Source organism: Cucurbita moschata, unplaced genomic scaffold, assembly GCF_002738365.1.
Source record: "Cucurbita moschata cultivar Rifu unplaced genomic scaffold, Cmos_1.0 Cmo_Scf00015, whole genome shotgun sequence".
NCBI classification, from domain to species: domain Eukaryota; kingdom Viridiplantae; phylum Streptophyta; class Magnoliopsida; order Cucurbitales; family Cucurbitaceae; genus Cucurbita; species Cucurbita moschata.
This window is the reverse complement of record NW_019268531.1, coordinates 2910903-2937390: the sequence shown is the minus strand read 5'-3', so window position 1 is coordinate 2937390 and position 26488 is coordinate 2910903. Positions and strand designations below refer to the sequence as shown.

At 34.8% G+C, this 26488-nt stretch overlaps 3 protein-coding genes, 4 long non-coding RNA genes and 12 other non-coding genes across 21 annotated transcripts; 4 read left to right on the top strand and 15 right to left on the bottom strand.

The window, feature by feature from the left end:
• Positions 1 to 1057: 1057 nt before the first annotated feature.
• Positions 1058 to 2538, top strand: LOC111453780 (DNA topoisomerase 6 subunit A). Its single transcript, XM_023095007.1, has one exon. The coding sequence runs from the start codon at positions 1105 to 1107 to the stop codon at positions 2365 to 2367; it is 1263 nt and encodes a 420-aa protein (XP_022950775.1). The 5' UTR covers positions 1058 to 1104; the 3' UTR covers positions 2368 to 2538.
• A 2671-nt stretch (positions 2539 to 5209) lies between these two features.
• Positions 5210 to 6575, top strand: LOC111452980. Its single transcript, XR_002712195.1, has 3 exons — positions 5210 to 5571; positions 6140 to 6333; positions 6448 to 6575. It is a non-coding gene; the product is annotated as an uncharacterized LOC111452980 (long non-coding RNA).
• Positions 6576 to 7468: 893 nt separating this feature from the next.
• LOC111452979 lies at positions 7469 to 12641 on the top strand. Its single transcript, XR_002712194.1, has 4 exons — positions 7469 to 7716; positions 7807 to 7891; positions 11462 to 11551; positions 11805 to 12641. It is a non-coding gene; the product is annotated as an uncharacterized LOC111452979 (long non-coding RNA).
• LOC111452978 lies at positions 10628 to 14279 on the bottom strand. The gene is made up of 3 exons (XR_002712193.1): positions 13874 to 14279; positions 11372 to 11669; positions 10628 to 11155 (listed from the first exon to the last, which is right to left on the bottom strand). It is a non-coding gene; the product is annotated as an uncharacterized LOC111452978 (long non-coding RNA).
• On the bottom strand, positions 13278 to 13350 carry TRNAI-UAU. The gene has a single exon. It is a non-coding gene; the product is annotated as a tRNA-Ile (tRNA).
• On the bottom strand, positions 13674 to 13746 carry TRNAV-UAC. Its single transcript has one exon. It is a non-coding gene; the product is annotated as a tRNA-Val (tRNA).
• Positions 14077 to 14149, bottom strand: TRNAV-UAC. The gene has a single exon. It is a non-coding gene; the product is annotated as a tRNA-Val (tRNA).
• On the bottom strand, positions 14246 to 14318 carry TRNAV-UAC. The gene has a single exon. It is a non-coding gene; the product is annotated as a tRNA-Val (tRNA).
• Positions 14319 to 14510: 192 nt separating this feature from the next.
• Positions 14511 to 14583, bottom strand: TRNAV-UAC. Its single transcript has one exon. It is a non-coding gene; the product is annotated as a tRNA-Val (tRNA).
• A 58-nt stretch (positions 14584 to 14641) lies between these two features.
• On the bottom strand, positions 14642 to 15662 carry LOC111452976. Of its 2 annotated transcripts, none has more exons than XR_002712192.1 (3): positions 15589 to 15662; positions 14897 to 15427; positions 14642 to 14735 (listed from the first exon to the last, which is right to left on the bottom strand). It is a non-coding gene; the product is annotated as an uncharacterized LOC111452976 (long non-coding RNA). The 2 variants fall into 2 exon arrangements; XR_002712191.1 differs by having other exon boundaries at positions 15066 to 15427.
• Positions 14776 to 14848, bottom strand: TRNAA-UGC. Its single transcript has one exon. It is a non-coding gene; the product is annotated as a tRNA-Ala (tRNA).
• TRNAV-UAC lies at positions 14903 to 14975 on the bottom strand. The gene has a single exon. It is a non-coding gene; the product is annotated as a tRNA-Val (tRNA).
• On the bottom strand, positions 15072 to 15144 carry TRNAV-UAC. Its single transcript has one exon. It is a non-coding gene; the product is annotated as a tRNA-Val (tRNA).
• Positions 15270 to 15342, bottom strand: TRNAV-UAC. The gene has a single exon. It is a non-coding gene; the product is annotated as a tRNA-Val (tRNA).
• On the bottom strand, positions 15595 to 15667 carry TRNAV-UAC. Its single transcript has one exon. It is a non-coding gene; the product is annotated as a tRNA-Val (tRNA).
• A 125-nt stretch (positions 15668 to 15792) lies between these two features.
• TRNAV-UAC lies at positions 15793 to 15865 on the bottom strand. Its single transcript has one exon. It is a non-coding gene; the product is annotated as a tRNA-Val (tRNA).
• Positions 15866 to 15990: 125 nt separating this feature from the next.
• On the bottom strand, positions 15991 to 16063 carry TRNAV-UAC. The gene has a single exon. It is a non-coding gene; the product is annotated as a tRNA-Val (tRNA).
• Positions 16064 to 18287: 2224 nt separating this feature from the next.
• On the bottom strand, positions 18288 to 21304 carry LOC111453288. Of its 2 annotated transcripts, none has more exons than XM_023094335.1 (5): positions 21015 to 21304; positions 19607 to 19757; positions 19439 to 19505; positions 19109 to 19343; positions 18288 to 18844 (listed from the first exon to the last, which is right to left on the bottom strand). In XM_023094335.1, the coding sequence occupies exons 1-5, from the start codon at positions 21092 to 21094 to the stop codon at positions 18634 to 18636; spliced, it is 744 nt and encodes a 247-aa protein (XP_022950103.1). In that variant the 5' UTR covers positions 21095 to 21304; the 3' UTR covers positions 18288 to 18633. The 2 variants fall into 2 exon arrangements, with proteins under 2 accessions (XP_022950103.1, XP_022950104.1); XM_023094336.1 differs by lacking the exon at positions 21015 to 21304 and adding an exon at positions 19898 to 19983.
• Positions 21305 to 22456: 1152 nt separating this feature from the next.
• LOC111453286 lies at positions 22457 to 26148 on the top strand. The gene is made up of 3 exons (XM_023094334.1): positions 22457 to 24529; positions 24674 to 24764; positions 25758 to 26148. Exons 1-3 carry the CDS (start codon positions 22610 to 22612, stop codon positions 25946 to 25948), a joined length of 2202 nt encoding a protein of 733 aa, XP_022950102.1. The 5' UTR covers positions 22457 to 22609; the 3' UTR covers positions 25949 to 26148.
• Positions 26149 to 26488: the final 340 nt, after the last annotated feature.

Genomic DNA, 26488 nt, shown 5'->3' with positions numbered 1-26488 from the left:
CTTGAATACCTGGATTCAGTGCCAAAGAATTTCCTGTCGATACCATATAGTATTCTATAGTATTCATCTCGACTTGGTGATAAATAAAGCATCCGCACTTTTTTGCTAATGATCCAATAAGTCCAACATTAATTCCTTCAGACGTGTCATTTGGGCAAATGCGTCCATAATGACTAGGATGGATATCTAAGTCCAACATTAATTCCTTCAGACGTGTCATTTGGGCAAATGCGTCCATAATGATTAGGATGGATATCTCGTATCCTAAAATTAGCAATTCGCCCCGTCAATCTTCCTGGGCCCAAATAACTCAATTTTCTCCCTTTTTTATAAGTACGTCAAAACCTCTCAAAACATTACTTATAAGAGTGTGGAAACCTCTCATTCGCATATACATTTCAAAACTGTGAAGCTAACGTCATACGTAACGGATCAAAGTGAACAATATTTGTTAGTCGGGCGGAAAGTGTTTGAATAATTATTGAATCATACACTAATATCACAAGCATATTATTGGGCAAGATTCAATCAATATTACAAATTATGGAATGATTTGTTATATCTAGGCAAGTTAGAATAATACTAATACAAATAAGGATCGATACTAGCACACAAACACAAACCACACGACTTTTTTTGTTAATGATTTTTGTCTTTAACGTTTGGTTGCATACATGTAACACGAGGTTTGAAGTTGGTGTCTGAAACAATTACCAATTTCAATAAAAATTAACTTCGATTAATCCGACTAATTTATTTAAAGCATACGAACTAAATTCGAAAATTTCGAAAAAAATTTCACTTAAATTTGAATTTTGAATTTTGTAATGGTTGCAAAAAAAATAAGAATAATAATAATAATAATAATAATAAATAAATAAATAAAAACTTCACTTAAATTTATTTTAAAGTTTCAAAGTGAAAATGATTGTTTTTTAAACTTCTAACATCAATTAAAACAACTCTTAAAAGTATTTTGTATAATTAAAAAAACTTATAATTCCTTAATTTTTTTCTCTACTTTTTCAAGCCCTAAATATATAGCAAATACACTCATTTCCCGCTTCTCCACATATCAGCGCGCTGGTCTCTCCCTCCATCTCCATGGCCGATAAGAGAAAGCGCCGGCGATCTGAACTCAATCCAGACGGCGAAGCTCAACTTCCCTTCAAGAACAGCCTCAAATCTGATTCTATCATTCTTCAGATTCTCAAAGAGTTCAGTGACTGCTCCACCGCCCCATCTTCCTCTTCATCTAAAACCCTCGACGACCTAGGCCTCTCCTCCTCCTGCCGCGAGGTCACCGATCTTTCGCTTTCTTCCGTGCAGTCCACAATTGAAGATCTTATCCTCAAAATTGCTCGTTCCATTCTTTCCGGCAATGGTTTTGCATTTGATGTTCCTTCTCGATCGGCGGCCAACCAATTGTACGTTCCGGAGCTCGATCGCATCGTTTTGAAAGACAAAACCGCCATCCGCCCCTACGCCAATATTTCCACTGTTCGGAAGTCCACCATTACTACTCGCATTCTTCAGCTTGTCCACCAACTTTGCATAAAAAACATCCATGTGACCAAGCGAGATCTGTTCTACACGGATGTAAAGCTCTTCCAGGATCAGACTCAGTCGGATTCTGTGCTTGATGATGTTTCTTGCATTCTCGGCTGTACTCGGTCGAGTCTCAATGTGATTGCTGCGGAGAAAGGAGTGGTTGTGGGAAGGCTCATTTTCAGTGACAATGGGGATATGATCGATTGCACTAAAATGGGTATGGGCGGTAAAGCGATTCCGCCAAATATTGATAGAGTTGGAGATATGCAGAGTGATGCATTGTTTATCCTCTTAGTTGAGAAAGATGCCGCGTATATTAGGTTAGCTGAGGATAGGTTTTACAATCGCTTTCCATGTATTATTGTGACCGCTAAGGGACAACCGGATGTGGCCACGAGATTGTTCTTGAGGAAGATGAAAATGGAGCTGAAGCTTCCAGTGCTTGCGCTTGTAGACAGTGATCCATATGGGTTGAAGATTCTATCTGTCTATGGATGTGGATCAAAGAATATGTCTTATGACAGTGCTAATTTGACTACTCCTGATATCAAGTGGCTAGGAATAAGGCCGAGTGATTTGGATAAATATAATATACCGGAGCAGTGCAGGTTACCTATGACAGAGCAGGATATTAAGACTGGGAAAGATCTGTTAGAGGAAGATTTTGTAAAAAAGAATCCAGGTTGGGTTGAAGAGCTCTCTTTAATGGTGAAGACGAAGCAGAAGGCTGAGATTCAGGCATTGAGCTCATTCGGGTTTCAGTATCTGTCGGAGGTTTATTTGCCATTGAAGCTGCAGCAGAAGGATTGGCTGTGACCTAATAGTTTGTTAGTGTGTGTTGTAATCAATTGTTGAATTTCTGTTGCAACATTAGGAAAGTTGAGCAATGATCAGATAATGTTATCTCTGACCGAACCATATTCAGCTTTCAAAGGTAAAGAAATACCTGCTTTCTGGAGGGATTTCAATAGATACTCTTGCTTCCAATTTTATGCTTATTGTTCTTTTGTTTTAGTTATTTGAGAATAGTGGCATAATAGTCAAGAAGAATTGAAATCAGGGTTCCTGATATCAAGGAGGTATGATTATCTTATAGTTTAGAAAAAATGCTGTTCTTTTAACTGATTATATTGCTGCAAACTCTTGGTATTGGTCTTCTGTTTAATCGGACTGTAAGAACTTTGTGCTAGGTAGGGGGAACTATAGTTCGAGGAATTTAGGAGTATACCCACTTCAATACCTCTCTTGGTGCTTAAGCTTGTCTACTACTATTTTTTCCTAGCAACCCCATTTCTCATCACTATCAGTTGTGGCTATTGAAAGTTTTTAGTTTCGGTTTTCTTTTCATACTCTTTCTCACCGATCCAGGTTCTGTATTAAATTGTTTCATTTTGGATATAGGAAGTGGGGTTTCTCACTTAACAATTAAACTGATTGATACAATGCTGATTTTCTTTCATTTGATATTCAATCATGCTTCCTTCAACTTCTGAATCGACAAACCAAAGTTATCGTGGCTGTATTTTTCTTCGAAATCACTAATGATCGAAACACGGTCTTAAGTGTATAGGTTCCAACATGTGAGGTGGGCATTTGAAACTCTAATTTGGAACAATATCTTTACGTGAGATCCCACATTAGTTGGAGAGGGGAACAAATCATTCCTTATAAGAGTGTAAAAACCTCTCCCTTGTAGACGTGTTTTAAAATCGTGAGGCTGACGGCGATACACAACGAGCCAAAGTGGACAATATCTACTAACAGTGGGCTTGGGCTGTTTTACTTTATGAAGGGTGTATTATTCAATGATTAAGATTTTCATTTTGTGTTTACATCATATCATACAGGGACATTACATATACTGCTTTGCAAAGAGAAAAGGTAACTACAAGATATAGCACATAATCATTATATCTTTAACACAAAATCATCCTGGGGGTATTGAACACCTATCTTCTGCTATCACTAATTTCTTTGCAGCCAGTCTTGCAGTGATTTCCTTGTGCCTTACAGTTTCTGTATATCTGCTGGCCTCCTAGTGGAGTACTTTAATCCTTCCAATAATTCCTTTCAACTTTGTATATGACATGTTAGAGCTTTCTGATGTTCCTCCTGCAGGAAAAACCTCAAGCCCGAATTCGTCTTTCAAGAGTGTAGGTATTGCATCTCTCACCTCGAAGTTGTATTGAACTAAATCCGTTTCAATTTTACTGATTCTGCTGCAGCCAAGATGGAAATGTAACCATTTCTAAAGGGTAATGGGCGCAGCTATGTTCCTCTTTGTGAATTAGCATAGTAGTTCAGTACTATTTGTTTAAATCCAATAAAGCAAAGCTTGGAGTGGGAGAGAACAAGATCTATCCATACAAGTACGGTAGTAGATATATATTTTTCTCAGGAACATGTCATTACCTTATGCATAATTTTCCTTGATCATTCGCAGAACTGCAAGAACGTTTATTTGAGCTTCAACCTGATGAATACAGTAAATGCTTACTCTCATGCAGGTGGCTTGACTTGTATTAGTAGAGCGTTCTTCATCTAAAAGCTCTGAATATCATGAACTTGTCTAAGTCAAACTCTGATCGTTGCGGGAGAAGGTTCTGGTAAGCTCGTCGCTGTTCTCGAAATTGCAAATATCAAATGTTAGTTTGCGAGGAATAATGGATGAACCAGTTGTTGATGCTATTTTGCTTGCAAGGCTTTTGGTAAGACTCTACTCTTTAATGTAAATTCAATTCAAATTCAACAAAATGTGCCTAAGAAAACCGTGTATACAAAATGTGCCTAAGAAAACCATGTATACCGTAAGGAAATCCAAGTTGATATGAACCAAGAGACATCAATCATACAATATGCTTCAATGAAGATGTGAAAAAAAAGTTGTCAAAATTATCAAAAGATGTTTTAATTCATGCTTAATGACCATAATTAGCCATTATGTAGATGTAACATAAAGTAAATAAATAGTGTTAAAATACATTAATGAAATACAATAACTCTAAATTGTAATTTACCCAAAATTTATAACATGAAACTTCATTCTTGTTCAATGTGGCATGAATTGAAATATCTTTTGATAATTTCAACAATATTTTCTTCACATCTTCATTGAAGCATATGTTATGATTGATGTCTCTTAGTTCATATCGTGACCTATTCGAGTTCATTAAAAAAATAACCCAAATCAGGGAGGTTGAATTGGGTTGCTCGATTTTCAATTAGGTTCTCAACCTAGGAACTTCAAAAGACGATACGATTGAATTCCAAACTTTTTCTGGTGGAACCTCCTGAGTTTTTAGAGAAAAATTATGTTTGTAGTTTTGCGAGATTTTGAAAATGTTTCAAAGCGAATGTTTTCTATTCATCTGACTAGAGGTGTGGGTAACGAGCTCACCTTTACAAATCTTCTTCCGAATATCTTGGTTCGCTTGAATAGATCAACCGAACTCCTTAAGATATATATATATATATATGTATATATATTGTTTTACACCCCCCACAAAACTATCAACTTCAGCACATAAACTATGTATAAGGTTTTCTGAAAGAAAAAAAAAATCTTAATAAAAATATTTGGATAATTGGATTTAGAAGGAAGGGGTTATTTTGAAATAATTGAAAGTTACGGGGTACATTTATAATAACTTTATACTACTTAAGAGAGAGAGCCCCTGGCGAAGTTCCAACTCTTGAATTTTCGCGCGAAGTTTGCCTTCTCCAACACGTCTTACTCCATCAGTGAACGACCGATTCTTGCTCACTGTCTCATCCGGAAATCGATACGATCGGACTGTCCAATATCAGATTTTTGGTTGAACGCGATCGGAGATTATAACCAGATGGCATATGTAGATTTTGTTTCCGAAAAGTAGATTAAATCGTTTTTTACGCTGATAAGAGACGCCGCCGAAGCAACGATCGAAAAACATGAACAGGAGCAAAACTGTGGAGAACTATGTCCAGAGTATCAAGCAATCGGTTCAGCTCAATCCCGATCAGATGAAAATGGCTGCGAAGGTTTCAATAAACCATCTCTTAGATTCTTCTCGATCAATTTTACTGCTATCGATTATTTGACATTCAGATTAAATCGTTTTAACTTTCAATATATCCTCATTTAGTTGCATTTGATTCTGCTTCATAACACCTCCACTTTATTTGCCTGTAAATGCGTGTTTTATACTTCCTATTTTGTAATTTTCTTTTGTACTTGAACAAGTAATGGAAGATTGTAACCAAGAGAATCTGGAGAAGGTCGTTGAGTCAAAGAAAGCTGAATAAACCAACCAGAATGTGCGCTCTTTTCTTCCGGTTTCTCATTGATAATTTTGCCTTTCTTGTATCTGCCGGGCGTAATGACATAGCATTTGATTTGGTGTGCGAGTGTCGAGAAAAAAAAAATTGGTTTCTAGCGTTGACCATCCACGTTGGTGGTTGCTAGACGGATGAAATTAATGCAACCAACTTACAAAGTTTATATTATGAACTATAGTAGGATTTTCTTACTTTTCAAATCCAGATCGCTAATAAGGTTCAAATTGTTAGTTGTTTCGATATTCATCTTCCTGAAATTCCTTATCTGCAGGTTTGCAAGTAATTCTTGGATGTTGTGGAGAAGAAACAATATGGTTGGTTTTGGTTACGCCCAAATGTAGGCAAGGACTGTCATTATGGGCGTGCTCTATTTGCTGGGTATGTTTTAAAGCTTTAAGCTCTTCTATAGGAGGAGACCGAAAATATGTCTACTGAGGAGGGAGGATCGAGGGGATAGAAAATCAGGTGCGATTTCATGAGCTGGCCTTATTAGGATTACCGTTTTCAATTTTAATTGTTTATGATAGACAATTTCTGGCTGCCTAATACGGTTTTGACTCAATTATGTCTTGGATTTAGCATGCCAAGATAACTAAAACAACATCAACCCTCATGACTCCTGAATTATACATGCAATGGAAGAAGAAAAAGTTTGCAGAAAGAGAAGCTTGTTTTGCTGCACTGGCAGAAAGAGCCTCGAATGATCGTCTGAGGTTTTCTTCCTTCGTATCATTGTCTTTCCTTTTTGAGTTAATAGCCACTTTGGATAGTGGATACTTGATCTGCAATTGTGTTAATTTTGATATTCAATGAACAGAATGGATGAGCACTTTTGATTGTTCACATGTTAATTTTGATATTCAATGAACAGAATACCAAGTTTTTTCAAAACCAAAACTAAAACTTGCTGCATAATATCATTTAGTACCCTCTCTCCCTGCTGCAATGGTAGTAACCGTGAAGTTTCCTATCTGATTCAAGACAGTTTGTTGATGATGTTGAAGTATGTAACAGGCCTAAAAAGAGCAAAGGTCTGATGATAATAGTTTTTGTTGGATGATGAAAGTCCTACGTCGACTAATTTAGGTCATGGGTTTATAAACAAATACTCTCTCCATTGATGTGAGGCCTTTTGGGGGAAGCCCAAAGCAAAGCCATGAGAGCTTATGCTCAAAGAAGACAATATCATATCATTGGAGAGAGTCGTGTTCGTCTAACAGTCTTAAGGCTTGACATTCGCACTTTAGTTTCAATTCTTTTGACCGAAGCTATGAAATATAAACAGTAGTTTGATAATGTTAGTGAAAATAATGAATTTGAACGTAAAATATCATATTTGTTTCTTTAAGCATATCATCAAACGGACATATTTGATATGTTATTCTTTTTTTATGTAATACCTTAAATCATTTACTTGGTTTGGGATTTTCTTTACAAACCTTTTTTGTATGATACTGCATCAAGAATTATCGCATTAAATTATCGTGTTTCTGATTAAGATCGTTGAAAATCTGTTCGATATAGTTTATTTTTTCTTTTATTTTGTATGTTAAATGTAAATATCATTATCTAAATATTTAGTTTCTATTACCAATTATCTCAGTGACCGCCAATGGTGATTAAACTATTTCTGATGAAGATGGTGATGACGATGCCCTGGATTTGGTCCTAAATGAGCTGGAAGCAAGGTGGTCAAAGACAGAGACCCAATTACAAGAGTTAGGCGTTTGATGCTCAATGGCTAGCTTAAACATCCTTGCAAATTCAAAGCCTCCACTTGGAACCTTTTGCTTTAGGCAATGGCACTCCATTTGTTGGCACCGTATTAATGGTCTTTTACTAGAGAAGGTCTTGGAAGTTGACTTCTGATGTCTTTTTTTTACTAATGGGAATTTGTGTGATAATCTTGCTCTTGTCCTAAAACTGTCTTTGACGCAGGGTCTGCCACTGACAATAATGGAAGGCTTATATATTCGAAGGCTGCTCTGTTCTCTTGACGTGTACAAATAATAGAGACATAAGAGTAAGTCTCCTAATCCTCAACTTTTTTAGGAATTATCTTGCTTTTCGGAGTTCTCTATCTTCTTTGGCTTTCTATTATACACATCTTGCTTCAGTTTGAGTCTTCTGATCATGTCTCGTACATTCTTCTGCTTCATGTCTGCTACGGCAGAAACTTAGGCGCCCCATGAATAAACACATTTCTAGGCATTATTATAGGATTCCCATGAATAAATTTTGAAAAATATATACTAAGTTTCTTTTTTCCTTTGACATCTAATTATCAAGAAGTATGATTAATTCTGGAACACTCTAATTACTTCAAAAGAATTGAAACTTTAGCTATTGTGTTTCAAGCCCATTAACTTTTAAACGGATGTGGTCAACTCAAAATCCAAATCAATCCTATGACAGCTTACAGTTTTAAACTAAGGTTGTATTACTAGTTTAGTTTATTGAAGCTTAACTGGGGAATGGAAATTATTCTCTCTCATTTTCATGGTTGATGTTTGGCTTTACTTTCAGTTTAAAATATTTTAAAATGTCTATAATAAGTAATATTGAAGCCCTTACTTTCAGTTTTTGTTCGTTTTTTTGTCTTTTATTATACAAATCCTTTGTTCATTTTGGTCCCTATACTTTTAAATTGATTAGAGTCAATATTCTTTTTTCATTTTAATTTTTTATTTGTAAAATTTTAAATACATGTTATACACCAGGAAAATAAATTTATATTATAATTATGTCATAAGAAATTTAGTGAATGAAGTGATATGCTAAAATTTTAATTAAAAATGTAAATGAAAGGATCAAAATGTTCGATTTTTTCAAAATTGAAGATTGTTTTTGATTTGTGGTCCACTACAAATGAAGAACTTAGAACTTGAAGAAAGAAGAACGATTTCTAATATTGTTCTTCCTAAATAGTAAGAGATTGTTTTTTATTTTTCCTTTTTTTTTTTTATAATTTTATTTTATCTATATGTCTTTATAAGTTTTACACTTAATTAAATTAATGCACATTCTAGAAGGTAAACAAAAACAGCAACGACAGTAACACAAAAATTAATATTTTTTGTGGATCGATTTTTATTATGACTTTCTTTCCTTCTCATTTTTCAATAATGGGCTGAAGCTTCCCACGTATTTATGTTGCATTCACATTTCTCTTCATGCCCGTAATTATTGTGGCAAAGGTTCATGGTTGTGGGAATCTAATATTCAATCCTCTCTTTATTCTTTAGTTTTGTCTTTCTCGTTGACAAAAAAAAAATAGTTCGTACTATCTTTAATTATGGTTTCACATGGTTAATGTTTTTTTTCCCCTGTTGGGTCAATTACCAAGTTACCCTTGCCCTCTCATTCTAGATTTCTGCCACTAATTACAAGTTCTATTGTTAATTTTAATATTCTATTTTTTTTTTTTCAATTTCTGAAATTACTTTCGAATCCCAGGATAAAAGATATTATAAATATTATAAAATTTAAAAATTACAAATTTTGTAAATAGGAATATAAGATAAAATATAATAAATTTTTTTATGGAATTTAAGATCATGGTGGAATAGATGGAGGGACTAGAATGTGTAAGTTAACCATATATATTAGACGTCTCGAGATTTATGTTGAAGACTTATAAACAAGTATCTCAATTGACTTCATTTAAGGAAATAAACTTCATGGATGTAGGTCTCCATAAGTAAGCCAAGGAAGAAAAATTAGAAAAAGCTTAGTGACTGGAAATTGAGTGAGTGAAGAGAGTCTCTTCTTAAATGTGTTGAAAAAAATTCTTTCCAAAGTGTTTGTCTCTTCCCTTTTATACTAATTTTCTCGAAAAAACTCATCTTAGGTGCAGATGAGACTCTTGATTATTTATTAATTAATGAAATCGCAATGCAATGTTATTAAGCCTCTTAACTCAACAGGTCTTGGATATAAAAGAAATTTAGAATTCCTTCACATTAACGAGTTCTTCATGTCTGTATATCTCCTTCGTCTATCTCTTCCTTAATTCTATATCCTCTTGATATCAATTTACTAACTTGGTTTGACTAATTAAGGCTAACAACACCTCGAATGTCAAGTTCGATCATTCGTGACTCTTCCTTAACCGTATTGGCCGCCCGACTTTTTTTCTTTTATAGAAAGTTGACTATCTGTGTCACTTTCAACTTTTAAATTGGGTAAATAATGTAGACAAACAATAGAACAAAAGAACAGAAAAGAAATAAAATCTGGGAAATCTTTGAATAGTCCGAGAACACAAGCATATAGAAAAAACTTGATCCATTGACTGAGGAGACCAGGAGAGGGTATTGAACTGATATCTTGTCTGGCCTCAGCCCTACACACAAAAAGTTGAATTTGTAAGAGCGGAGGCGTCTGCTGGCTTTGGCATTGCACTGTCTCGCACTGAAATGCTTATTATTGAGTACATAAGGCATGTCTACATCAGTTCACAAACATTGCAGTGCATTTTTTTCAATGTAGATTTATGTAAACTGAGGTTACAAAAAAATCCAAGCTTATAACCACGGCAGATTAGCTTAATTATCTAAGAGCCAAGTTAAACAATAAAGGGGTAAGAAGCCAAGGGAATGGGTAGTGGTAGTTATCCAACTAGTTTTTTCGGAAACCAAATATATTAGGTACAGATAACTGTTCTATGAGAATAGTCGAAGTGTATGCAAGCTGGCCTAAACACTCATGCATATTTAATAAAACTCAAGTCTATGAAATCTATGCTTTGCCTTAAGGCATGGAGACAAAGCTAAAAATATAAATATTTCAATCATTGAGGCATCGTTTAATTTTTCCCACTTTTCCCACTTTATATGGGCTGATCTCAAGAGCATGCATGATTTGATTGTCCAATGGTGAATGTAAGTAACATAAAATTATTTCTTTATAGCACAAGATTGTTACATAGTAGAGATCAAGCATGGTTGCATAATGTAGTAGGTTTGACCATGGCATGCGAACAACATAGAAATACTATTTATACATAGTAGAATAAAACTAGTAGCATACACTCATCATAATGATCTCATTGGCTGCATTGAGCTTGGGCGCATAGTCGTCTAGGCTATGGTTCTTCTGTTGTAGCTCGATCCACGCCCTTTTGTTTCTGTTGTCCTGCTAACTTTGATGCAAATCCAACCACCTTCTCAAAGAACTTGGATATTATTTTTAGTTTGATACTTCCTCTTTTGGGAGGCAGCCTGCCCTTCCTTGGTTTAGACCTGGTTGGTCCAGTAGTTTCCTCCATTGCCATTCAATCCCAAAGCTAGAGATTGAGAAAGGAGATTCTTTGCCTTTAGAGCTTTTATAGTTTCATGTGTAGGGTATATATATATATATATATATATATATAGTAATGAATGTAAGCCGTGTCTTCTGTTTGTGTAAACAATTATTATCCTTTAGCTTTGTCTTTTTGTTCTATCAGGGTTCAATTAACTGAAAGGAGAGTTATATAATTGGACAAGGAAAAGAGTTATACCAGTTCGGTCAATGTATATTATTTGTGTAGAGTCATAAGCTTGCTAGGGAAAATGGGTTGTGTGCTGATTCAGTTTTCGTGGTCATGGAGAAGCATCATTTTATGCTTGTCCCCTTGAAAAGGACTTCCAAAGCTTTTGCAAGCAGCACAGCAGACAACCCTAATCGCTGTCTTCCTCAGGTTGTCGGTAATATAAAAGTTACATCAAAAGTACTGCGAAACTTTGGCCGAATCTTCAACAATTCTCATGCATCATTCTCTGTATGGCCTTTCATCGAGCATTTGCTCTGCATTTCGACTGAAATTCATGTTTTAACCATTACATGAGCTCTTTCCAACCGGCCTGCAAGAACTAACAGCCTTCTAGCTAACCAAACTCACACACGACCATTTTATTTAAGATCTTGAGCTAAATTTGTTATTGGTGATGCAGGAGTAAGTAAAGCTGATATTGGGCAAAAGAGAATGTGGAAAGAAACAGCAGAACAAGATTGAAGAAGATCTTGCAGTTAACATTATGTTCAGATGGGACTCAGTTTTCAACAATGCCACAGTTGATGAACATGGAGATGTCTGTTAAAGCTAAACAAAAGTAAAATAAAAAATTCGATCTTTTCTGACGTTGCTTCCTCCATGCGTCCATTTGGATGGACAATGGACAAGTGAGTTCCAACTCATAGTATTAGTAGCTTTGTTGATTAGAATAATAGTATTAGTAGCTTTGTTGATTAGAATAATCCAGTGAACTTTGTTAAGGATTATTAAGAATGATTCCAAGTTGGCTAATTAAGGGGAAGATCATGAGTTTATAAGTAAGGAAACATAATCTCCATTGGTATGATGTCTTTTGGAAAAACTAAAAGCAAAGTCGCGAGAGGTTATGTTTAAGGTAGACAACATCATACTATCATGAAAAACTTACCATAACTCGTCGTGAACAGGAATTTCTTGCATTATTGGTCAAGAAATAAGCCTAAAATTTTGGGTCTTTGCATTCCTTTAAAGCTCTCTGTTCCCTGAATAAGCCTAAATGGAAGTCGGAACTCTGTTGATATTTGGTTCTGTAGCATTTATTTATTTTTTTTGCCCATGTTTGGCTAATAGTTATTACTTAGGTCAATAAGATCACTTATAATAAGGAAGTGTTTTTGTAGACAATTTTTTATTAAATTTGGAGCTGGATGAGTGGGATAAGAAAATTTATTCTCGTTGAAGTGGTAAGTTTTTGGAAATATTGTTATTTTTTATAGAAAAATTCATTTTTTCTCTTTACCAAGTTTTGATTAGCTATCTAGATTAGTGATCTTAAGGATATGATCTTCCAAGAATTGATATTTACTTATACCAATAAATTGTTCGTTTATTTTAGTGGCTCAACATAGAAAATTTTAAATTAAACGTGTTGGTTTACCTTTTGAAAATTATAATAAAAAATATATAAATGACAACAAAATATGTTGGAGGAACTTGTGGACAGGTGAACTGAATACTTCAATCTCTTCCCTTTTTATGTTACTTCAATCTTGTTTATTTTATTTTACTTTTTATTTACTACTTGTGTGGACAGGTTCTTGATGTTTTGCTTGATGATTTTGTGGATTATCTGCATCCTGTGTGGAGAATATCCGCATCCTGTGTGGAGAAAGTTCCATATTGACTAATTTAGGGGATGATTATAGGTTTTTAAGTAAAAAATACATCTTCTAAGAGATCTTTTGGGGAAGTCCAAGCTCTATACAAACCTAATAAAACTAGTTTAAATAAAAAGAAAGATCGAGGCACCTTTAGTGTGTAAGACATGATAACCACTACACCACAACAACTTCACACATAAGTTGTGCACTAGGCAACTAAATTTGTGATAAACTTAATGAAACTAGTTTAAATAAAAAGAATAAACTTACTATATTGCTGCCCAGGATCGAACTGGAGACCTTTAGTGTATAAGACTAACGTGATAACCACTAAACCATAGCAACTTCAAACATAAGTTGTGAACTAGGCAACTAAATTTGTGCTCTAAGTATAAACTTAATGAAACTCGTTTAAATAAAAGAAATGAATTTAATGAAACTAGGTTAAAATAATAAGAAGAATAAACTTAATATATTGTTGCCCAGGATTTGGGGACCTTTAATGTGTAAGACTAACATGATAACCACTACACCACACCAACTTCACACATAAGTTGTGCACCAGGCAACTAAATTTGTGCTCTTGAGTATAAACTTGATGAAATTAGTTTAAATAAAAGGAATGAACTTAATGAAACTAGGTTAAAATAAAATGAATAAACTTACTATATTGCTACCTAGGATCGAACTGGGGACCTTTAGTGTGTAAGACTAACGTGATAACCACTACACCACAGCAACTTCAAACATAAATTGTGCACTAGGCAACTAAATTTGTGCTCTAAATATAAACTTAATGAAACTCATTTAAATAAAAGGAATGAACTTAAATGAAACTAGGTTAAAATAATAAGAAGAATAAACTTACTATATTGCTGCTCAAGATTGGGCTGGGGACCTTTAGTGTGTAAGACTAACGTGATAACCACTACACCACAACAACTTCAAACATAAGTTGTGCACCAGGCAACTAAATTTGTGCACTTAGTATAAACTTGGTGAAATTAGTTTAAATAAAAGGAATGAACCTCATGAAACTAGGTTAAAATAAAAAGAATAATATACTTACTATATTGCTGCCCGGGATCGAACTGAGGACCTTTAGTGTGTAAGCCTAACGTGATAACCACTACACCACAGCAACTTCAAACATAAGTTATGCACTAGGCAACTAAATTTGTGCTCTCAGTATAAACTTAATGAAACTAGGTTAAAAATAATAAGAAAAATATACTTACTATATTGCTGCCCAGGATTGAACTAGGGACCTTTAGTGTGTAAGACTAATGTGATAACCACTACACTACAGCAACTTCACACATAAGTTGTGGGGACCTTTAGTGTGTAAGACTAATGTGATAACCACTACACTACAGCAACTTCACACATAAGTTGTGCACCAGGCATCTAAATTTGTGCTTTGAGTATAAACTTGATGAAATTAGTTTAAATAAAAGGAATGAACTTAATGAAACTAGGTTAAAATAAAAAGAATAAACTTACTATATTGCTGCCCAGGATCGAACTGGGGACCTTTAGTGTGTAAGACTAACGTGATAACCACTACACCACAGCAACTTCACACACAAGTTGTGCACTAGGCAAGTAAATTTGACTAACGTGATAACCACTACACCACAGCAACTTCACACACAAGTTGTGCACTAGGCAAGTAAATTTGTGCTTTAAGTATAAACTTAATGAAACTAGTTTAAATAATAGGAATGAACCTGATGAAACTAGGTTAAAATAAAAAGAATAAACTTACTATATTGCTGCCCAAGATTGAACTGGAGACCTTTAGTGTGCAAAACTAACATGATAACCACTACACTACAGCAACTTCACACATAAGTAAATTTGTACTGTTAAAATAATCAGAAGAATAAACTTACTATATTGCTGCCCAAGATTGAACTGAGGACCTTTAGTGTGTAAGCCTAACGTAATAACCACTACACCACAGCAACTTCAAACATAAGTTATGCACTAGGCAACTAAATTTGTGCTCTCAGTATAAACTTAATTTAACTAGGTTAAAAATAATAAGAAGAATATACTTACTATATTGCTGCCCAGGATTGAACTGGGGACCTTTAGTGTGTAAGACTAATGTGATAACCACTACACTACAGCAACTTCACACATAAGTTGTGCACCAGGCATCTAAATTTGTGCTTTGAGTATAAACTTGATGAAATTAGTTTAAATAAAAGGAATGAACTTAATGAAACTAGGTTAAAATAAAAAGAATAAACTTACTATATTGCTGCCCAGGATCGAACTGGGGACCTTTAGTGTGTAAGACTAACGTGATAACCACTACACCACAGCAACTTCACACACAAGTTGTGCACTAGGCAAGTAAATTTGTGCTTTAAGTATAAACTTAATGAAACTAGTTTAAATAATAGGAATGAACCTGATGAAACAAGGTTAAAATAAAAAGAATAAACTTACTATATTGCTGCTCAAGATTGAACTGGAGACCTTTAGTGTGCAAAACTAACATGATAACCACTACACTACAGCAACTTCACACATAAGTAAATTTGTACTGTTAAAATAATCAGAAGAATAAACTTACTATATTGCTGCCCAAGATTGAACTGAGGACCTTTAGTGTGTAAGACTAACGTGATAACCACTACACTACAACAACTTCACAAATAAGTTGTGCACCAGGCAACTAAATTTGTGCTCTGAGTATAAACTTGATGAAATTAGTTTAAATAAAAGGAATGAACTTAATGAAACTAGGTTAAAATAAAAAGAATAAACTTACTATATTGCTGCCCAGGATTGAACTGGGGACCTTTAGTGCGTAAGACTAACGTGATAACCACTACACTACAGCAACTTCACACATAAGTTGTGCACCAGGCAACTAAATTTGTGCCCTGAGTATAAACTTGATGAAATTAGTTTAAATAAAAGGAATGAACTTAATGAAACTAGGTTAAAATAAAAAGAATAAACTTACTATATTGCTGCCCAGGATCGAACTGGAGATCTTTAGTGTGTAAAACTAACGTGATAACCACTACACCACAGCAACTTGACACATAAGTTGTGCACTAGGCAACTAAATTTCTGCTCTGAGTATAAACTGAATGAAACTAGTTTAAATAAAAGGAATGAACTTAATGAAACTAGGTTAAAATAAAAAGAATGAGCTTACTATATTGCTACCAAGGGTTGAACTAGGAACCTTTAGTGTGTAAGGCTAATGTGATAACCCCTACACTACAACAACTTGACACATAAGTTGTGCACTAGGCAAGTAAATTTGTACTCATCAAAGTATAAACTTAATGAAACTAGTTTAAATAAAAGAAATGAACTTACTATATTGCTGCCCAAGATCGAATTGAGGACCTTTAGTGTGTAAGACTAATGTGATAACCACTACACTACACCACACCAACTGGACACAAACTGTGCATTAGGCAAGTAATTTGTTTTATATTTTGAAAGTAGCCTACTCAGATTCTGTATGTTAACCATAGTTTCAAAATACTTCATAATAGCCATAGCATTCTTTTTCCATTTTTCTAAACAGGGCTCAAATTTGAGTGAACTGAAGTGATAAATGTAAGCAGTTGAAATGAAGGCAGAGAAAAATTTAAAAATGAAATCCACAAAGATAGCAGCTCTTGTGTCATCGATTATACTCGGCATACAGATCTCAATATGTACAAATTTTTCATTACAAATGGAAACCAATTATCGTAATAATTAAAGTAAACAATCAAAATGGCCAAAGCAAATGTAGAAGTAACTCTCCAAAACCTCTCGAACAAAAGGCAAGATCCGATTCCTCAAACAGAAATAATAGCATCGAAATCAAAACCTAGAAAGTTCGATTAACCAACAAAAGAAGAACAAACCAAGGCAGAACAGGAATCCGTCCATGTCAAACGAATCAATACAACATAAATCCACTCAAAATAAAAAATAAATCAAAAAGCAGAAACGGAAATCTGAATACAATGGAGAATCATTGGAAAGACCAAAAAGAAAGTACAGAGAAACGCAAAGAAAGCGACATTCAGAGAAATGGACGCAGAATTCAAATCTGAATAGTAACAGGATTACCTTAAGTGGATCAGAGCCGAAGAGTTCCTCGATTTGAGTATACTGTAAGAGAGTCTAACCAGAAGAACTCCGTCGCCATTGATCCTTCCTCTTCATTGCTTTACTCCCAGTTATCTTCTTAACAAGTACACGAAATGATTTTATAAGCGTTACAGGTGAAAATACTCAAAAGAGTTTCTTTTATTAATAATGATAATTAACGTTACCATTATTTTCATATTTTTCTGTACCCTTTTTTTTTTTTTTTACATCTGAAATATTAAGTTACGGTAATAAAATATTTAATAGGAAGTAAAAATGTTATTTTTTTTTCAAAATATTTAACACCACCAACGTTACTTTCACACACCTATTTTCACCGCAAATTTTTTTTTTTAAAATTACATCTATTTTAATCTCTCTATCTAAATGAAATTTCATTAATCAATTATTTGAAAAAAAAAAAAAAAAACTCTCAACTCGAACACCCAATTTCATCTGTTCAAATCACTTTCAAAAAGTGGTCGAATGTTACACCTTCATTATATCATAAACGCCCGATCCACTCTTATATCATAAACGCCCGATCCGCTCGGACCAATTAACCTCACAATTTTAAAATTTACCTGGTAGGAGGAAAATATTATTTACACGGGTGTAAAAATCTCTCTCAGAGATGTGTTTTAAAACTGTAAGGTTAACCGCATACGTTTGATTCAAGTGCTATCATCGTCACATCACTTGTAACAGCTCAAACCCACCACTTGAAAATAATTCACACCCATTAATCTCACGATTTTAAAATGTCTTTTAGGAAGAAAACGTTCCTTACAAGAGTGTGAAAACCTCTCTCACATCCATAATTTAAAACCACGAGGCTAACATCTATATGTAACCACCCAAAGCAGACATAAACCATCAACTTCCTGTCATCATCACATCACCTGTAACAGCCCAAGCCCACTGCTAAGATATTGTCGGATTCGACCCATTACGTATTGTCATCAGTCTCACAGTTTTAAAACGCATATGTTAGAGAGAAAACATTTCTTACAAGGGTGAAGAACTCTTTCCCTCACAGCCGTGTTTTATAATTGTGAGGCTGATGACAATACGTAACAAGTCAAAACAGACAATATCTGTTAATGGTAGGTTCAGACTGTTACATCACCTGTTTTCCCCGTAAAACATATCTCGAAAAGATCTTTAACCCAACATAGGCATTCAAAGCTGCTTTCTATAGATAACATCAAGAATTTACAAACATGTGCAAATGAGTTAAATACAATATTTATGGAAGACTTTAAATCAAACTATATAAACTTCACCACCACTCATTACCAGTCTACAATAACTCAAAGACTGGTTTTCTTTTTCTTCAGAAATGGGAGTGGGAAGAAACAGCTGTGCAAGCCTTCTCTAGATTTCACTAAATTTTAGCCGCCGAATGAATTTCAGTCCTTTCGTCAAGTCATCTCATAGCAAAAGGACTGTTCATTTGGAGAAAAAACTACTTAAAAAGTGACATTATATTATGTACGAACCGATCACTTATCTTAGGTGCGTGTCGTAGGCGTTGAAAAGGGAGTCCGGAACAATCGTAGGCAACTTATCTACGTACTTGAAAAGCCTTTTGAGATTCTCTCGAGTCACCGTTGCCATGTCCACAATGTCCCTGTTATCAGTAAATACCCAGAGATCGCCCGAGTTTACTCTCTTAAGACTGTCACGACAGAAGGGGCATGACTGGGAACGTGTTCGCCTGAAGAACATTCATGAGAACAATGTAATTATTTGAAGTCGATATAAGGTAGCAAAAGCAGTTAAATGCAGGCAGTCATAAATATTAAGGGCTCCATCCAATCAATTAAAGATGAACAAAAGGCTTTCGACTCTGTAGCTTCTGTAATTAACGAAGACAATAAATATTAAGGTGCATAGGAAAATTTTAATTAATCCTTCTTAGTTCTTAGTTTAATAAGCTACCGAGAAAACGTTAAAAGTAGAACAAAAGAGATGATAGTACCATTCACGGTAACATTTCAAGCACAACGCGTGGTTGCAGTTGGGCAATACAACCTTGCTAGTAGTCTCCATGCATATTCCACATTCTTCTTCTCGTTCAATGTCAGCATCCGAACACTGTATACATTCATTGTCATCTCTTCTTCGGTACCTTTCCATGCAGACAGCATTCTGTTTTTTATCCTCAGTATCGGTAACACCTCTCTGAAGTTGCAATAGAGAGGGGTAAATAACAGCTGATCATAGCACAAATTACAGAAGTCAGTAGTTAAAAAATAAATATATAGCAAACAATCATATGATGGAAAATGTAAAAATACTCGAAAACTACCATAGAATTCCCTGATGCTTGCTTTTCTCTCGTGGGTGGACATGGTGGTCGTACCATCCACGTAGACCTGCAGCACAATGTACATAGTGAATTCAATAACGCTAAATAGACATAAAAGTGATGATGTCAAAATGTAATGCTAGGAGACCACGAGGTGACAAACTTGACCTTGTAAATTAAAATCCTCAGCAGTCCAAGAGCACCTGCAAGATGGCAATCTGTCCATTGCACTAGGAAGAGGAACAAGTGAGCAGCAGGACTGTATGACATTCTCATCTGAAGGCAGGGGCCATCATATTCCCCGGGAAACTCCGATGCCCTACAGCTCAGGAACAGTAAACATTAAGCTGACATACTTGAAAAACAAGCAACCTCAAGAATCTCCAAGAACAACAAACCAGAGAGAAATCACAAGCGTTGACACATTTCAGCTTATTATGTATTTGTAACTTTTCATACCTGGAACAAAGCATGATCCATAACATAAAAACTACGGCCCATTGGAACATGTTTGTTTTTTTTTTCTTTTCTGTCTTTTATTCTCTTTAAGAAGAAGACAAAAAAAAAACGGATCATATTTCTCAAAATTTCAAATTTAAAAAGAACAAAAAAACTAAGAAAGTGCTTGTGCTTAGTAATTTTTTTGAAGTATAAAGTATGCCTTGTTTATTCATTATCACACTTCAAAGAGTAGATGCATCTGAGAATATTCGCTAAACCACCACTAAAGTTCTCTATCTATAATCATTTACATACTCGAATAAATTACAAAGAATATGGAAAGAGCAATAAATGGAAAGAGTAATAAATGAAACAAGATATTTGGCTATAATAAAAGGGAAAATGAGTCGTAATGGAGACATTTGCCAATAATAAAGATCAAATATGATACGGCGCATCTGGAGAGCTAGGAAGAACAAGATTAAATGAGTTCTAAACTACTCTCTCAGAGAAAGTACTGCATAGTTCAAGTTATTGTTCAAGAGACGAGGTACATAGGTAAATAATTCGCTTCTTGAATTCATAAATATGTCAAAGAGTGTTCCTAATCTGCACCACAAGTCCACAGTGGGATGCAGAAATCTTAGAGAACACATCAACAATAAACCCAAGAACAATTCATGAGAATGATGACAAACTATTTGAAGTGTGACATATACATTGCCAAATCATCCAACGCCAAATGACCAAACAATTTCCCTTTCAAGAAAGAGAACTATAAAACAGAGAAAGAAACACAAATTTGTCCCTATATATGAGTGTATATGAGCGTTAGCAAGACAGAAACCAAATCATCATTGAAATAAAAAATTACACAAAATGAGTTTGCCAAGCTCCAAACACAGCAGGTAAACGACAATCACGTTCCAAAAATTCATTATTAACGAAGAGTATACGGCTCATAAACAGCAACTTCAAGACCCACAATACTAAAAATCAAACCTAGAAACTGCATTACAAGCAAAATCGGAGGGAGAAGCCCAGACACCAAAAGTGATCAGACAAAAGCCTTCCATAAACAGTCAAAGACGATATTCAAGGCAGAGAAAAAAAAAAAGAATCAAAGCTCACTTACAGAGTATTAGCATGCTGAATATCAGCTTCAAGCAATTTGAGAGAGTCCTTGAACGATTTTCTCATGGAAGATACATACATCTCCACCCAAGCGGGGAAGAAACAAGCAAAACCGAACAAATTCCTCCAAATTTCCGCTCCAAAAACGCGAAGAAAAAACCCTAATTCGCAATCGAAGAAAGAAAAAGACCCTCTGTCTCTATCTCTATCTAGAAGTGGGTAGAGAGCGTGCGAGCTCCGTTTTCTCTCTCTCTCTCTCTTTCTCTCTCTAGAAGAGTGCGTATTTTAGAGCTTCGTGTTGCTTCGGAGGAGTACCTCTTTGAAGGCGAAGGTAAGAGAGTGGGAGGGACACGTGGAAGATGGACGGCTCGTCGAGAAGCGTCGGAAGAAATAAAATATTATAAAAAATTAATTATACTATCGAGATAATACTAATTAAAAAAGCAAAAAAAATAGCTAAACGCAGCGTTTTGGAGACGGCCTTATCCATTTTTCTGCCAACCGGTTTTATGGGATATTTGTGTCTGCCACTTTACCACTATCACCCTGAAATTACCATTTCACCCCTTTCTTCTATTTTAATATCTAAAAAACAGGGGAAAAAAGACAAAATATTATCGTAATCCAAATATATTTAATTTTAAACATATTCAAAATCAATTTCATAAATAAATAAACTAATAATAATAAGGAAAAATAACTTCTTTTAATAGAAATTGAGTTATGCTAGTTAACACTATGATTTGAAATTTAATTCTCTAGCATATTAACATATATTAATTTTTATTTCTTAATTGATAAAGAATTATAATTCTAAATATATGCTTAATTTCGAATTTTATTTACAAAAATTATTTTTAAATGCAAATAAATTAATACAACTTAATTAAAAACAAAAAAAAATGAATACGGTATTCATCTATAAATAATTTATATATTTAAAATTATAATTAACAAATTGAGTCAGCACTTTTTATTTTTTATATAATAAAATCATTTTCAAAGCCAAATTTACTTTTAAAAAGAATAAAAAAAGACGTCGTAGAATTAAATTTCTATTTAAATAATAAATATTTAAAAAAATTTGATTTGATTTCCATCCAAATAAAAATTAAAAATTTTATTCGATATTGAAATAACGCTTAAAGTGACTTTCAAATCAATCCAGAGGTTAATAAAGTAATTCATATCTTTATTCTTTTAAAAAATTTAATTTATCTTTAGGTATTTAAAATTCTCGATTAAAACATGTCTATATATATATATATATTTTGGTAAGCATTCAAAAATATTAGCAAATAATGAAAGCATTTGAATATATATTTGGGCATGTACTCAACCTAACAAGTTAAAAAAATTATTTATTAAAATTTAACTCTTTATTTTCGAAAAAATTACATATATATATATATACTTTATTAATTAGAAAATTACGATGGGGTGGGAAGTAAAATTATGCTTTTTAGATTATTCAGTATGCACATAATAACGCCATTCTGACCGCAGGCTCCTAATCCATGTCTATGTGACCGGAATACGCCGTCTGAAAGCGGTGGCAGCCGCCGTAGTGGCCGTGCAATTAGGTTTTCTTTCCAAATGAACTTCCTACTTTCTAACAGATCCATTTGTTTTTCCTGTCTTCATTTCCCAGCTCCCAGTAATTTATTTCACCGACAAAGCCCGAATCTCCTAATCTGTAATCCGAAGAGATCGCTTCTGAGAACTTCCATATTCTGCTCCAGCGGAGATTGCAATCTGACGAACTCCGCAAGATACGGCGGATGGGACGATAATGGTTTTGTAAGTGATTCAGATCAGTTCCGTAATTTTTTGGTTTCTGTTGGCATCGATCATAAAAGACATTTGTTCACGTTTGTCGTCGGGTTTTTATGTGCTTTGGCCATTTCCAGAGTTAAAGTCTCTTCAATTGCTGTTTTTCCAGCATCTGTTTTTGTTTTTGCTGTTGGATTTTCTCTTGGATTTGTTCGTGGTGGAAGTGTAGATGACCTAAATTTACTTGGGAATAAAAACCGTGGGAAAGAGGAAATTTCTGGGTTTCACGCTGAGAGTTTAAGAAATTTGGTGGAGATTTTTGATCGGTTTGCTGTCAAACTTGATAATTTGAAATGTAGTATACAGAATGCTATTGATTCTAGGGAAATTACACTTAGTGATTTAGAAAGCTACGTTAAGGTTTTAGAATCGAATGATTTTTCAACCTCCAATGCTATGAAGGCTGTTGAGGCCTTGATTAATGATGGGGGCAGCTCCAAAGCTGTTGTTCTTGAGAATCATAAACCAAGTAGAAAAGTTAAAGGCCCAGGAGATGTGGGATTTGAGCTTTTGCGATCCTTCGGCAGTTTGCTAGGAGAAAAGTTGGTTGGTTCTAAGCCCAACAAAGTGAAAAACAATGTTAAGCCACAGATGCCTCCGCTCAATTCGGTTGGCAATCAAACTAAAAGGAGCTCAATACCATCTGAAGTTGGTTCGATAGATACCGCTACTGGTTCTAATCCAGCTATAAGTTTAGATGCTTTTGAGGTATCGAGGAAAAAGCATGCTATGGAGATGGATTATTTTACACAAGTTAACATTACTCGAGAAAGGGATAGCATAAATTCAAAGGGAATGCATGGGAGTTCAAAAAGATTTATTGATGGTGAAGACTATGTCTACAAGAATAATAGATTGCAGTACCGGGATGATTACCTTAATATTTCTAACACGGATCTTAACAACAAACTCGAAAATTCACAACTTCATGATAATTTTCTTAATGCTGGGGACTATAGTTTCAAAATGAAGCATAGGGAGACTAAAACTTCCTTTGTAGAAGAGCGTGGATTCGAGGAAAATACTGGAGCTTATAGGTCCTCTCACATGTCGAAGAGCGAGAGTGAAATATATAGATCCCAGTTTAGAGAAGCGGGAGCAAGGAAAAAGGAAAATTCTCATTTAACTGATCAACCATTTGGAGAAGAGAACGATGTTGCTGCCTCATCATCTTCATTGATTTATGATGATGCAATGTTCAATAAATGCCTTATGGAAGCTAATGATCTTTTAAAACAAGCTAAGGATTTGATGAAGTATAGACGCGATGAAGAGCATGTGGAGGTCATATTATGTCAGTCTGCTAGTTTGTTGGCAAAGGCAACAACTATGAAGCCCATGAGTTTGCTGGCAGTTGGCCAGTTGGGAAATACTTATCTTCTCCATGGAGAATTAAAGTTAAGAATTAGTCGCGAGTTAAGAAGACTTCTAGCAGGAAAAGAGCCCGAATCTATTGGGAAATGGTTTGAAATGGTGGAGGGACTAGATGATGATTCAATTACTAGAAGAGATAAACTAACATCCATTCTCGTTAGTGTGTGTGAAGAGTGTGAAGAACTTCTTGTGATGGCAGGTAGAAAGTATAGAATGGCATTATCGATCGACCGGAATGACGTGCGAGCACTATATAACTGGGGTCTTGCCCTTTCCTTTCGTGCACAATTGATTGCAGACGTTGGACCGGTGAGTACTACTACACATTGGTAACCTGAATGCTGTTATTCTAGTAATTTTTTGATAGTCGTCATCCACAAATAGCTTGTTCTTTTTATGCTATATGATGTTTATCGCTATTTAAAAGGTTCTCCTTGTCGTATCAAATTTCAGGAATCAGCTTTTGATGCTGATAAGGTCTTTTTAGCTGCCATTGATAAATTTGATGCAATGATGTCAAGAGGCAATGTTTATGCACCCGACGGTATGTTTTCTAGACTTGCTGCTCAAATCGAATGTCACAAAAGTATACATGTGCTTGCTATAAGTGAGATCTAGAAAACTTGCCTTCAAGAAATTTTAGAAATTGAAATAATTTTGAAGTCCTTGGGGTGTGCTTCATATGTGGACACCAAAATCTGAAAGCTTGGGAATCCAAAACTCATGTTAGTATTAAGCATTGATATCTTAATTCTACCATGAATACCTAACATAAAAGCTAATTCTTTAGGTTCCCATTTATTAACATTATTTCCACGTATGAGTTTCTTTTTATTAATGTTTTCAGGATCTAGACTAAGATTCAAATACTAAAAAAAAACATAGTTTTTTTGAAACTCGTTTGTTTTTTTAAAATTTGGCTAAAAATTCAAATGTTTTCTTAACAACGATGAACTTCGAGAAAACAAACACAAATTTCAATCATCAAAGGAGAGGCCTTAATGTCTTTAATATTGACTATTCTTTTGGTAGAGTTTTTACATACCAAACACAAGCATCCAATTCCATTGTCAACTTACCAAATACCCTTTCATGATTATTATAGAAACATTGAAACATGTGCGATCACTTACCAACCGGTTCTGTGTAGCGTATTGCTGAGTAGGAGATGGCCCTGGGGCGGGTTTGAAATATTGAAAGATAAGCTTTGCTTATGTTTAGTATCCAGTTAGTTATAATAGGGTGTGGTTATTATAGAGGTTAGCTGCATGAGGGGGTTGGTTTGTTAGACTGGGCATTGAGATTGGGCACTCCTTTCACAGTTTAATAGTCCAGAAGTAATAAATGGATGAACGAGCGAGGGATAGAAGGAAATCTGGTGAGAAATCGAGAGGATGAACAATTCAAAGCCCTCGAAAATCTGGCAGCTGAGTTGATTCTAATGGTTAGAATTGTTTAGGACACCGTTTATGAGAGATGGTTATACTACCAACGATTTTCATTTTGCGCGTAACATAACGCATCTTCCTCATTGCAGCTCTGTTCAGATGGGCTATGACGTTGCAGCAACGATCTCGGTTAAGGCCTAACAATAGCAAAGAGAAGGCAAAGTTGCTGTTGCAGGCGAGACGGCTCTATGAGGACTCATTGAGCATGAACTCCGACAATGTTCAAGTAAGAGAAGCCTTAATGTCCTGTATATCTGAGCTTCAATTCGGGCAGTATTAGCAATTTTGTTAGAATTTTGATTGGTGGTCGTAGCTGTTCATTTATGCTATTAAACGAGTCGTGTCGTTACTACAACAGCTCGTTGCATTGATACCCATCTGAAAAAGAAAATCAATATAGAAGACAGTAATAATAATAGAAGCCACTGCTTGAAATGTTGCGGAGGCAATACCAATACATGAGATGAACTTCCATTTCTATACGATGGTATGATTGTAACACCCGCTCATCGTCAACGCGATTAACAGGAGTTACCATTGACAATATTAAGAGACTCTGATATCCAATCATAAAATTCAAAATATTTCTAAAAACATCCAGTAAAATATTTTAAAAAATATAAAACGACTAAGGTAAACTCTTGACAACGAAAACATAATTACATAACAGACCCAGACATGGATTGCTAGTAGTCTCTAACCTGCTGGTCTCGTCCTCGGCTGGCCATTCCTAGTAGTCTCTAACCTGCTGGTCTCGTCCTCGGCTGGCCTGCAGCATCTACATCTGGGAAGAAAAGTTATAATAATTCTGATGAGTAAT

Excerpts from the sequence above, each read along its gene's own strand:
- LOC111453286 (XM_023094334.1), top strand. The coding sequence starts at position 22,610 with ATGAACTTCCTACTTTCTAACAGATCCATTTGTTTTTCCTGTCTTCAT. Across the intron at positions 24,530-24,673 it reads TGATTGCAGACGTTGGACCG|GAATCAGCTTTTGATGCTGA; the intron begins GTGAGTACTACT and ends ATCAAATTTCAG. Across the intron at positions 24,765-25,757 it reads CAATGTTTATGCACCCGACG|CTCTGTTCAGATGGGCTATG; the intron begins GTATGTTTTCTA and ends TCCTCATTGCAG.
- LOC111453780 (XM_023095007.1), top strand. The coding sequence starts at position 1,105 with ATGGCCGATAAGAGAAAGCGCCGGCGATCTGAACTCAATCCAGACGGC.
- LOC111453288 (XM_023094335.1), bottom strand. The coding sequence starts at position 21,094 with ATGTATGTATCTTCCATGAGAAAATCGTTCAAGGACTCTCTCAAATTG. Across the intron at positions 19,506-19,606 it reads TGAGGATTTTAATTTACAAG|GTCTACGTGGATGGTACGAC; the intron begins GTCAAGTTTGTC and ends ATTGTGCTGCAG. Across the intron at positions 18,845-19,108 it reads TTGAAATGTTACCGTGAATG|GCGAACACGTTCCCAGTCAT; the intron begins GTACTATCATCT and ends AATGTTCTTCAG.